The sequence below is a fragment of the Epinephelus moara genome, chromosome 14 (genome assembly GCF_006386435.1).
Source record: "Epinephelus moara isolate mb chromosome 14, YSFRI_EMoa_1.0, whole genome shotgun sequence".
Taxonomy (NCBI): domain Eukaryota; kingdom Metazoa; phylum Chordata; class Actinopteri; order Perciformes; family Serranidae; genus Epinephelus; species Epinephelus moara.
Genome location: NC_065519.1, coordinates 33,472,160 through 33,484,766, shown reverse-complemented (window position 1 = coordinate 33,484,766; position 12,607 = coordinate 33,472,160). Strand labels below are relative to the sequence as shown.

At 38.9% G+C, this 12,607-nt stretch overlaps 3 protein-coding genes across 3 annotated transcripts; 2 read left to right on the top strand and 1 right to left on the bottom strand.

Moving 5' to 3' along the window:
- Positions 1 to 690: 690 nt before the first annotated feature.
- On the top strand, positions 691 to 2,564 carry mgst3b (microsomal glutathione S-transferase 3b). Its single transcript, XM_050061664.1, has 4 exons — positions 691 to 934; positions 1,080 to 1,202; positions 1,465 to 1,537; positions 2,242 to 2,564. The coding sequence occupies exons 1-4, from the start codon at positions 809 to 811 to the stop codon at positions 2,340 to 2,342; spliced, it is 423 nt and encodes a 140-aa protein (XP_049917621.1). The 5' UTR covers positions 691 to 808; the 3' UTR covers positions 2,343 to 2,564.
- A 1,015-nt stretch (positions 2,565 to 3,579) lies between these two features.
- On the top strand, positions 3,580 to 8,271 carry tmem50a (transmembrane protein 50A). The gene is made up of 7 exons (XM_050061869.1): positions 3,580 to 3,692; positions 4,238 to 4,343; positions 4,606 to 4,718; positions 5,411 to 5,478; positions 6,994 to 7,086; positions 7,338 to 7,398; positions 7,506 to 8,271. The coding sequence occupies exons 2-7, from the start codon at positions 4,242 to 4,244 to the stop codon at positions 7,549 to 7,551; spliced, it is 483 nt and encodes a 160-aa protein (XP_049917826.1). The 5' UTR covers positions 3,580 to 3,692; positions 4,238 to 4,241; the 3' UTR covers positions 7,552 to 8,271.
- On the bottom strand, positions 7,650 to 12,318 carry rhd (Rh blood group, D antigen). The gene is made up of 10 exons (XM_050061868.1): positions 12,117 to 12,318; positions 11,395 to 11,581; positions 11,032 to 11,182; positions 10,798 to 10,945; positions 10,463 to 10,635; positions 10,159 to 10,296; positions 9,957 to 10,084; positions 9,798 to 9,877; positions 9,417 to 9,490; positions 7,650 to 8,482 (listed from the first exon to the last, which is right to left on the bottom strand). The coding sequence occupies exons 1-10, from the start codon at positions 12,265 to 12,267 to the stop codon at positions 8,456 to 8,458; spliced, it is 1,257 nt and encodes a 418-aa protein (XP_049917825.1). The 5' UTR covers positions 12,268 to 12,318; the 3' UTR covers positions 7,650 to 8,455.
- Positions 12,319 to 12,607: the final 289 nt, after the last annotated feature.

The window sequence follows — 12,607 nt, the reverse complement described above, 5'->3', positions numbered from 1 at the left end:
CATACTGTGAACATATCCTCAGCAGGTGCTGGAGACCAGCACTATATGGACAAAAGATAACAAGATCATCAGCATACATTAAGTGATTGATGAGAGTATCTCCTACCGTGCATCCTGTGCCACAATTATTTAACTGGACAGAAAGGTCCTCCATATAGATGTTAAACAGGACTGGTGATAAAATCCCCCCCTGCCAAACACCATTGGTTACATGGAATAGGGCAGATATAGAGTTTCCCCACTTTACTCTCATAGTCTGTTTCGCATACCAGTACACCAGGATTCTAACTAGGTATCCAGGAACACCTCTCTGACACAGTTTATTAAATAACTTTTCATGGTTTATGGTTTATGAGATCAAATGCTTTTGATGCATCAAATAATAACCAATAACCAATAATTTGCAGAAGTGTTTGGATCCACACTGTCAAAAGTGGGAAGTGAAAATAGGGTAAAGTGCAGAATGCAGTGATTGCAAAAAATAAATAAATAAATAAATAAAAGCTAAAAACCAAACCATAAGCAAGTTATTATTATTATTGTTATTATCATTATTATTATCAGTAGTAGTAGTAGTAGTAGTAGTAGTAGGCTAGTATAAAGGGGAAAGATTTTAATGGTACACCGTTGAAATATAACCTCGTCAGACACGAGATCTCGCGATATTTTATGTAACCTCGACTCTGTTTACTTTGTTACTTCCTACGTCTTCGCTTGGCTCCCGCTGCATACTCGCTTACCGTGTGGTTTGATTTGCACGCCTCCGTGTTCTGAAAACTTGAAACGCGGGCTGACACACCGAGCAAAGATGGACATCCTGACTGTACTGCCGTCCAGCTTTGGATATGCCATATTTACCTACCTCTATAGCTGGATCATGCTGGGGTATTTAGCAGTCAAGGTTGGGGCTGCCAGGAAGAAATACGATGTGAAGGTAGTTAAAATTTGACTTTTAGTGGAACATAATGGCAACAAATGAAAGAAAAGTCAATTCTGGATATGTGTAATTGCATTTGGATCGTTTTTAATGTGTGCTTCTAGGTATTTATATTATGTTTAATATTCATTTTTCTTTGCAGTACCCCACTATGTACAGTGACAAGGAGCAGGTGTTCAACTGTATCCAGAGGGCACATCAGAACACTCTAGAAGTGTACCCTCAGTGGCTTGTTTTCCAGACCATTGGAGCCCTTGTCTACCCGGTATGTATCATTTTTACACACCTAAACATACATAGCCACAAATTACTTTGTGTGTGTTTTCTGTATTCTTTTGTCATACTAGTAGGGCAACTATATCAGGTGTGTGGGAAGGGCAAGCAACTGTCATGATCTTTGGCATGGATTCTCCAGATAACAGAGTAGTCAAGCAGAAAGACAGTGTCATAGTGACAAAGCATTTTTTTCATCACCCCTGTAGTTTCCAGATGTTTGTAATTCTTTTTTTCTTTGTTTCCAATTATAGTTATCAGCATCTGTGCTGGGGGCAATCTGGGTGACCAGCAGGTTTTCTTATGCCTGGGGCTACTATACAGGAGGTAAGACTTTGTGTTAATGTAATGTGGAAGGATTTATTTAAGAGCAAAAGCACCTAAACTCAGTCTGCCCACTCTTTCTTGACATAATGTTTTTAAAATACAGATGTCAATGTTATTTTTATCTATGTGTTGATTGCAATATAGCACATAGTCCAAAGTTTTATAGAGGCCCTTAAGAAATAAAACACAATCTACCACTGCACTGCTAATAAGGTAGGCAATAAAATTACTCCAATACTGAGCGGTGTAATTTCATCCTGTCATTCTTGTAAGAGATTTAACTGGCCATAAGTCATTTTTAATTTCCTGAAAATAATACGCATAATATTATAGCATTAGCAGTGTAAAGGCTGCAGTCCAGGTGTTGCAGAGGTTACAGTACAGTGATTGCTAGACCACTTTTGTCACTCTTCATCTAGTTTTGTTCAATCATTTACAGAAGATAGCATTGAGCAAATGGTAGTAAAAAAATAAAACATGCATCAGTGGGGTCTAACTCATTGTAATTGCTTAAATTAAATGGTTTCAAACAAGAAATTAAATGTGTAATCTGCAAAATAGTAGGTGTGAATTCTAAAATCAGACCAAAAGGGTGAATCCCTATGAACAATGTTAGCATTTCTTTTAGTGTATTGTGTGAATTGTATTAGTTGATATCTCATATAGTTCTGTTTTGGTGAAATCTGTTTCATGTTTTATTCCAGATCCAGCCAAGAGGATGAATGGAGCCTATGGCTACATTGGATACTTTGGCGTCATCATTCTGTCCATATCTGTAGCCTTGCAATTGCTTGGAGTCTTTTAAGACAATTGTCATCTTGTTTACTCATTAGCCTGGCTTTGCATGGCATTTTTGAAATTTGTAAACTATAAAGTAGCTGTACAATTCTTTATATACTAATTTCAAATCATGATGATCAACATATTTTTAGGGACCACTAACTTTATATCTTTCAATTACAGTTTTTGTTGTGAATGTCTTCTCAATGTGATCACTGAAAATAAAGTAGATGCTGACTGAGCCCCAGATATGTTGTCTGAAGTAATCTTTTCAAAGTTGCAGGAATAACAGTCTGTGAATAATGAAAGGCCCCCATGTGACTCACACATGATGTGTGAGGCACAAATCTCCCCCTAGAGTGTAAAGCAAATGGCTTCAGGAACATTTACAGGTCATTTTCACAAATAATAATAAATCTTAGAAAATGTTATGTTTGGTTATTTCAGAAGAAACAACTTTCTAACATGAAGGTTAGACTTTTGTGTCAATAAATAACAAGTTTTAAACAATTTTTAGCTGCTCTGCATCCACACATTAAACCACAAATTAAGCAGTCAAACACAAATTGGCCTATATACAAGTAACTAAAATACACATAAATCCCTTGTTTATCATTGTCTCTTTCATATATATGTATTTTTTCATTAGTCAGTTCTTATTGTAATTGTATTTAAGTATTTATTGTTTGTATTATTGCTTATATGTTAAATTAGTTACAAAGGAACTTGTGTATTATTTTCAGGATGGAGGCCAGCATGTGTTGCAGTCTGCAAGAGGTTCACAAATAAATGTGAAAGTCCCTACAAAAGGCTCATCCACGGTGTTACGTTCACGAACTAGTACTAAGCTCGTACTTCCAGAATAAAAACCATAAGTAACTTGTGTGCAGCAATTTTCTTTGGAAATGACTAAGAAAATTGCTACGGTGTCGGCTTTGTATAGTTTGGTGATTGTGTGTAACATAGGTAGCACATATTTTCAGTGTTTGTTTTTTTTTGTTTGTTTTTTTGCGCTGTTGTATTACACTGAAGAAAGTGCGCATGTAGTACGTTGTTCAATATTTCACCATTGCTAGTAAGAAATAGTTATACGGTGATCCTACCCACTACCATGCGCTCATTTATTGGTTACATCTTTTCCCTAATCCAAGTCATTTAACGTAGATTATAAGATTTTTGGTTGGTTCATTTCATGTTTTTAATATTGCACAAATTCCCATTTTCTCCACCAAACCTGAAGGCACCAACAGCAACAGCGTCTTAGAGGCTTCCTCATCAAATGGGTGTGTAGGAACTGCGCATGTGCACGACCGAGCTCTATCGGAAGCAAAGTCGGGCTTATCCGGGGGTTCACATCAAAAACCGAAAATAAAAGGTAAGAATCCCTTTGAAAATGTCACAAGAACCCAGTATTGCTGTTGGGGTGTGTGTTTTAGCTCGACACTACCGCTGTCGTTATGCTCTTATTTCTACCAACTTCGTAGCTAGGAGAAACCTTCAAGGAAATGTTTGCTAGTGCCAAAGCGATGAACAAAAGGAACCGACGACACAGCCCTGTTTTTAGCTAACGTTACTGCATGAACACACACACGTTATGGATTTACAATTATAAAGTAGATACCTCGACAGCCTTGTTGTCGAACAGATGTAACCGAGCTTTATTGTAAAAATAGTTGGTGATCGTTGGTGCTTGGTATATAAGCTAGGGAGTTAAGCATCATCCCTACTGCACAGCGATTGCGCACAAACATATACAAAACATTTATAGTTGATCTCAGTTATGGTATTAGTTTTGGGTGAGATTGAATGTGATACTTAAATGTGGTGTATATTTGTGATGTTGACATGGCTGGTTATTCCTATGAAGTTATTTAATGTTGTTTTCACTTCTGCATTGTTGGACACGACGCCTTCTCCCAGAGTCATGTCAGGTTTTCTGGACGGTATCCGGTGCGGAGACTGCGAGTGCAATGTGGACTGGGGAGAAAGAAGAAACACCATCGCATCTGTAGCTGCTGGAGTTCTGGTATTTCGTTGTTTTCCTAATTAATAGCAGGTAGACTGTAGCTACAGAGTCCCCCACTGTAGCTACAGTCTACCTGCCCTATAGATGGTACTCTGACTTGTTCCCCTGATCTATGTTTGCCTTTAGGTACTCATGATAAGTGTAAGCAGAGCTGTGGATTCCTTTGTTAAAAGACTGGGATACATATTAAGTACACATTTGCTGACTTTCATGTTCAGTCTTGTTATTGAAGTCCTCGGGCTAACTGTGGATCTCGTTTCAGTTCTTCACTGGTTGGTGGATCATCATCGACGCAGCAGTGAAATATCCTGATGAAGGGGAGTTTCATCATGCGTATCACACTTGTGGGGTCATTGCTACTGTGGCCTTTCTCATGTAAGACATATTCTGCTAGTTTCTTCAGTTTGACAAAACATTTTCATCACAAGGTTCAATAATTTGGTGTTTCTTAAGCTTAAAGCCCCATCGTCAGGCCTTCCTCCACACATGGAGTTGCTCATTTGTCATGGTGATAATGTAGTTGTTGTCACCCTGTCTCTATTTAAAAATAGTCTCTGGTGTCAAATGTGGATGGCCTCCTTAATTTTTCACCAACTAAACCATCAACTGAGCAACTCCAGAGCCATGGCAAGGCAGAAGAAGAAGAATTACTGTATTAATACCTGAAGGGGAAATTACATTTTTAGGCACAAGCAAAGGCCTGAAACACATACACACAGGACCCATAGACATGGAGTTTGAAAGAGATCCAAGAGTGATGGGGCTGCTCCCAAGCAGTTGTGGCTTGTTGCCTTGCTCTAGGGCGCCTTGGCAGTGCTCAGGGGGGTAATCGGCACCTCTCAAGCCACCCACACTCTGTACTTCCCAAGCCAGGTCCCTGACAGAGCTACAGAGACTTAGATGCTTCAGTTTGGGAGTTTCATACTGCCTATACATCTCACAATCTAAGGGACAGACATATCCAATAATTACCATGGGGTCTGTCAAGATAAGCAATCAGGTAAAAATAACTTACTAAGTGGATTCTAATATATTTGTAATTTTTTTGTTTCATTTGACCCATCTAGGATAAATGCTGTTTCAAATGGCCAAGTGAGAGGAGACAGCTACAGTGAGGGCTGCATTGGACAGACAGGTGTGTATGATGGGATGCAATGAACTTCTCTATAATCTTAGTACAGTCCCCCACAAACACTTAAAGGGGACCTATTGTGCTAATTTTCAGGTTCATACTTGTATTTTGGGTTTACATGCTGAAATGTTTAAAGAATAATCTATTTTCCTCATACTGTCTGTGGTAGAACACCTGTATTCATCCTCATTCTGAGACACTATGTTTTTAGTGCCTGTCTCTGTAATGCCAAAAGGGCCTAGTCTGCTCTGATTGGTCAGTGTTTTCAGGTCTTCTGCATCTTCACTCTTGGTGTCATGCACCAGAGAGCTGGGGAATGACGGTAATGAGGAACAGCGGCACTTTCTACACTGAAAAATCACAAATAAAAGCTTCTAAACACAAGTGGAGAAGGAATATAATCAGAAATCAGGGAGAAATTAACAACACTGGCAACCAAGATCACATATTTCTCTGATGTTAGCATGTAGCTTTATGTAGCAGTGTAGGCTACATAATGTAAACACTTGCAACAACATACCTGTTGCAGATGACCATATAAAGAATTCTGTCAAGATCTGATGTCAGCTTGTCTTGAAAGTAGAAAGAACATTGGAAACATAGTATTCAGAATGTTCTGAAGCTTGACACACGTTTACCTTATTATTTGAAAGTTTGGCCATGTTTAAGGGAACAGTTTATCCATAAAATTATCATTTGTATATCGGCTAGTCATGCTACGTTACCTTGACTTTGTGAATAAAACTTTGTTTTTCTCACATGCCTCCACATAAAACAGCAAACATATTGATTTATTGATTGATTGGGGACCATGCTTAAAAACATAACTATATCAAAACATCCGCTTACAAGCTTTCACACAATTTATTAAGTATAATCCAAGTGTCATTTATCCAGTCGTATGCTCAGGACTTCCTAAACACATGGATTTCCAATAGAAGGGTACTAACTAAAACTGAATTGAAAATGAAAGTTATCTTTGCTCTCTTCAAAGCCAGACTTCACTTAATTTTGTGAAAATGTGTGTGTTTGGGAAGTACTGAGCATACAACTTGATAAATGAGAAATTGCTGTTTCAATCTAGTTTTTGTTGTTGTTAAACATGTTCCCCAATCAACCAATAAATCAATATGTTCACTGTTTTCCATGGAGACATGCAAAATATACAAAGTTCTTTCATGAATTCAAGGTAACACGGCATGACTTACTGATATACAAATTGCAATTTTGTAGAAGTATACCTTTAAAATGCACACCCCACATTGTAACATTCTATATGACCAAAAATAAGGAGAAGCATAGGTTACCTTTAATTTTCTTAATTTCCCATTTATAATGATGCTTTGTTCACTGGATATTTTAATACTGTCACATCTGGTTTCTACAGTAGTCGTGCCCTAATTTAAGACTATGTCCTCGTATTACTATTACATCATACATGCAGTAAAACACAAACCCATAACGATGCGTTGTTGTGGCATCACCCAGTAACGTACCCTTTCTTATCTCTGTTTGCAGGCGCCAGAGTCTGGCTCTTCATTGGCTTCATGCTAGCCTTTGGCTCCCTCATCGCCTCAATGTGGATTCTGTTTGGAGGATTTGTAGTGCCTCGTAAGGCCTGTTTTTTGACTTACTGTTCAGTAATAAGTTTTTGGGTGAGAAAGTGAGAAACTTTTTACAGTATTAAGCAACTTTGCAGTTCTTTGAAATTGGATTGCAGGGATGAAAGGGAAGCCAGTGTGATTTAATAACTAATTATACACATGGTGTATGAAGTGAGCAAAATGTTGTACAGTACAATCATGAGCAACTCTTTATTGCAGCCTTATTTTGTAATCCCTTAAATCTGTTGTCTCTTGCAGAAAAGCCCATCGTGTACCCTGGTATCGCCATTTTCTTCCAAAATGCGTTCATCTTCTTTGGGTAAGTAAATGTCCCTCAGCAGTGTCTTACTTCAAACCCATGCTCACACTTCAACAGTTATTTTGTGGAAATCTTTTTCTTACATTATCTTCCTATCTCCTATTCAGGGGTTTGGTCTTCAAGTTCGGACGTACAGAGGATCTGTGGCAGTAGTGGAGTCTGTGTGTCTTCATGTTCACTGTTTATACACTCTGCTTTCTATATTGTACAACACAATATGCTTTAGTGGTTATTCACTTTATATATAATACTTTTTTTTAGCTTTCAAATTAACATGTTTAATTTATATTGTGTGCTGTATAATGGCTAAATCATAACTAAGCACAAGTTTTCCTTTTAAAGTTTTGACTATTTTCAAATGTGGCACATCTCTAAATGTGTCTATTTGCACTCAGACAGTGTAGCCATGTTGTTGTAATGGTTTACAACTTGTGTTTAACGAAATGTGTATTTTGGGAGCTTTACTTCTCTGAACTGTCCACATTTACTTATTTTTATGACACCCTTTAATTTGAACAGTCTGTTAAGTGGGAACAACATAAATTATTGTGGTACAAAATATCATTGAGGGCAATATATCATATTACTGTACACATTAACTGAATGTATCCATATGGGGTTGTTTGTATTTTAATGAAAGAACTCTATGTCAGCTCTGAAACTTTGCAGTCATCCACATTTATTGGTAAAGGTTAAAAAGCTCACACTGCTGACATGACGTCAACAAAGGTTTCACGACTATATGGTATTATATGTGTACTGGAGGTTTGTATTTGACTGCAACGCTTATCATTTGCTCCTGTAACATCCAAACCATGAGGTCAGTTTCTGACGACCATGGCAGCATTAAACAGAAACATACTGGGCACTAAATGAGTCTGTATTCATGCTTTCACAGTTCAACGTTGATTTTTTTTTTTTTTTTAATCCTAGTCTTGCACACATAAAAAACATCTAATAACTTGTATGAAATTATATACATTGATATGAATGCACACAAAAAAAAAATAGTTTGTACTTCCAGGATCAGACTTGATCTATTTCTTTTCCTGTCTTCTTATTTGCGCACAGCAAGATTGGGAAACTGCAAAACATGAAAATATTTTGTTCAGTTTTATGAATTTACCTTTCTTCACGTAATAGTACAACACAACATAATAAGTCAATTTCTGTGCAGTATCATTATAGATAAGTAGATGAAGGCCCAATCCCAATGTCCCCCTTGTAAGGCCTTAAACCCTGAACCCTCAGGGACCTAACGCACATCATCTGGTAAATGTTTGAGTGCGAAAGGCTGCAAGGGTGCGAAATGTTACAGATAGGAATCGGACAGCTCTATGGCATGACATATCACGTTACCTTGATGATACCAAAACATGTTATAATTGGTTTAACTGTGGATTTGGGACTTTTTATTTTATGTTTTTTACCTTCTTTACAGCTAAGGCACCTCATTGGTCAGTCCCTGATTTAAATGTCTCCCAGGCTCTTGCCTAACAGAGTGGACAGGAGCCAATTGTCAGATAATCAAATTAGTCATTTTTGTCAAAACACCATCATTAGGCGAAATCAAAAGAAATGCTTGATGAATAAACTAGGTATGTAACACAGCATTCCTCTGATTTCATGTGTTTTTTATGGGCCATCTGAAATCTCAATGTAGTGTTTCTGTGTAAATTTAATATGCCAGGCTTAACACCTATGTGCCAGTCTGCCTTCTTTACCGTATATATATATATACATATATGTATATATATATATATATTTTTTTTTTTAATACTTCTTGGCTTTCCCTGGTAACCCCGTGTTATACTGTCGTAACGCAATGAATTGTGGGTTGTTCCCTCAAGCAATGCCTGCAGAAATGTGGGCTTTCGTAAAGTGCCTACAGGAGTGCCCTCACGCACTTCAAGATTTATCAGTGGGACAGCCCTAAACCCTCACACACTCTTGCAGGAATGTGCATCGATGTCTGTAAGTGTGGAGATTGGGATTGGGCCAAAGTCTTGATTGCCTACCTCCCAGAAAGCCTGATCATCAAAACATTGCTTGTTTTGGGGCGTTCTCCAAAAGTTCCACTTCAGTAGGAGTCCTTGAAACAACGACATAAAAGTCATTTGGAAAGCTTATAAATGGTGAACATACTTCATAATATGGTGAAGATATAAATCTGTGGTTGTCGACCTCTATATTGTTGCACACTACAAAATGAGGTGACACCAGGTGCCCTCTGGATTTCAGTAAAATACTAAAAAACCTAAAGTAAGATATGTGTAGGGTCAAATTTCACTGATGATGGCATCCTATTCCAACTAAATAATTCAAACTGGACCTTCTGTCTTCTAGTATGATTGTGCCAGACTGTTGATAATAGAAACATTACTGAAGAGACAATTTACCTGTAAGGATTCCCATTGACAGACTCAGAGTGATGGTGATGAGGAGAGTACAAATGTGAAATACAGCAAACCGGATTGCCCTACGAAACAAAGGACAAATTACACAGACCGTCACTGCTTTTGTGTGTTCCAATACAATCACACAATTAACGTTCTTACGTTGTGTGATCGTCACAGTCTTTAATCTGTAGAAAGAGATGTGCCAGCCATCCCAGTAGACCAGGTAGTCCATGTGTGCTCAGGACAGCACAGGTGTCATGGCACTCAAATGCAAGCAGCATGTGGATCTGGAAAATAAGAACTTATGATGAGATGTGATATATAGATTAAGGGGTACATGTGTCCATGTGGTGATCCAAACCTTGAGGTATCGGAATCCAATGGTCGATACAAGAGCAGCAGTGAATCCGATTGTCATGGCTTCCCATGGCTGATGAATCGCGGACATGGAAACCCCAACAGCAACACCGCCAGCAAAGATGCATGACTGCATATGGATCTGACAAAGGAGTGACAATATATGCTACATTATCAATGAGATCTCATTACGTGAACTGACTGAGTTTTGTAGTGGCTCCTCTGGTACTTAAACAGGTACTCTTCAGCCAATAGTGACTCTGTTCCTGAAAGGGCATAATGTTGTCTTAACATATCAAGTGTCATACCGGGTTTAGTTTTCCCTTGGGGCTGGAGAGCACAGACACACCAGCTGCTGTTACAGCACTGACAGCCAGGGCCAGGTAGGTGCTGAGGACGGCTCCTAGCTTCCTCCCAGGAGCATGACTGTCCACAAGGACTGAATTAAAACTGGGCCAAAACATCCAGAGAAACACGATCCCTAGAGGACAGAGAATTCAGATTCTGCTTTAATAAGGTAGATGCTTTCTAATGCAGGGTTTGAACTTAACTCTCCAGTTGAACGATAGCTATCCCACTTACTGCACCATCCTACAAAACCATATCTAGCAGTTACATCAGAAAACCATAGCCTAAACCTCACCCAACATGGAGAATAATCCTGTTTTGCGGTCAAATTTCTCTTTTTCAAATCGCTGCTCGGATCCTTTCCGATACAGGATCCAGGTCAGCATGAGTCCAAAGAAGGCCCCAAAGATGTGAAGCAGCATGATGCTGTTCAGAGGCTGGGCCTTAGAGGCAGAAAACAGCATTATAAGCATATGCCTGGCCTGAGGTACTAATGTAAATGTGAAACACAGGATTTAAAGTTGCTTACCCTCAGCAGAGTCTGGAGGAGCCATTCATTCAGGATAAACCCTGACACCTCCAGTAGGGCAATGAGGATGAGGTGGACAGGGTTAGTCTTCCCCAGCACAGCTCCAATTGAAATGAGGGCAGAGGCTGCACACATCTCAGCAACTATTAAGCTATATTCAGACATTATAACCACTGACTTATATATGAGAAATATGTATTTTAGGTTTGTGATATGTTTACAATTTTGTTGATGTTTAATATTTTTATTTGCAATATATGCTATAGGACTGTATAAGGACAAATAGAGATCATTTGTGCAAACAAATGTGTGAAACCAGTTTAAAAAAATTGAAAAAAATGGCTGCCTCAACAGATGACCTACCTTCTCAAGTTTATCCTGATTTTTCCTCTGTAATACCAGGATTCAATTCCATTGAGTATTACTGCCCACTGGGTGGCCACGACAGCCACAAGGAGGTTGAATCCAGCGCCACTGAAACCATACCGCACTAGAAAAGTGCATAAGAAGCCAAAACCTAGAATCACCATCACATTCACATCCTGGAACTCTGCAAGAGAAAAGAAGTAGGTGTCAAAAAGTGTCAAACACTTGAATCACAATACAATATACGAAACAGATACTTTTACTGTGTCTCTGCATGCTTGCAGCCTAATTTTCAGGAAACAACCCAGGTCATCTGCTAAGAACCAGTTGTATGAGCTTATCACTGACCAACAACAATAACTGCAGCCCCTCCCCATGCTATTAGATCCTGGTATTATATTAATCTTTTTTTAAAGAACCTATATGCAGTATAGCTTAATTTTTTCACTGGTGGGTTATTCACCTGACCTTTCAACCCCAACTGCCCCCCCCCCCNATTTTCAGGAAACAACCCAGGTCATCTGCTAAGAACCAGTTGTATGAGCTTATCACTGACCAACAACAATAACTGCAGCCCCTCCCCATGCTATTAGATCCTGGTATTATATTAATCTTTTTTTAAAGAACCTATATGCAGTATAGCTTAATTTTTTCACTGGTGGGTTATTCACCTGACCTTTCAACCCCAACTGCCCCCCCCCCCTTCCCAAACTACTTACCAGAGTAAAAGCTCCTGAAGGTAATTGCATCTACTTTTACATTGCTTTCGATCTCAGTGCAAAACGCATATATGACAATGAACCCTGTCTGCAGAAACAGCAGTAAAGGTGCCAGACGAGAGCGTAAACTCGGTGCGTATTGAGGAGCCATTGGAGATGTTCCTTGCGCAGTGTGTACTTAACTTCCAACTGACGCATGTGTGGCCCAGGCGCTTTGAACAGGGTGCAACATCATTTCGCTTTTATCAGCTGCTGGGCATGAACAGGTCTGTCGAGACCAGCAGGCCCAGCGGGATAAGCCGCCCCCCCCAAAAAACAGGCCACTGTCGATTGGCACGAAACACAATTTACAGTAGAGGAGAAATGGCAGAGCCTATATCTTTTTTTTTCATTACATCACAATTCATAATTAATCTGGAATACATACAACTGTTTTTGATGTACACATTTCAATTTTTCACTAATTAAGACATGACTAGTTATCATGGGCT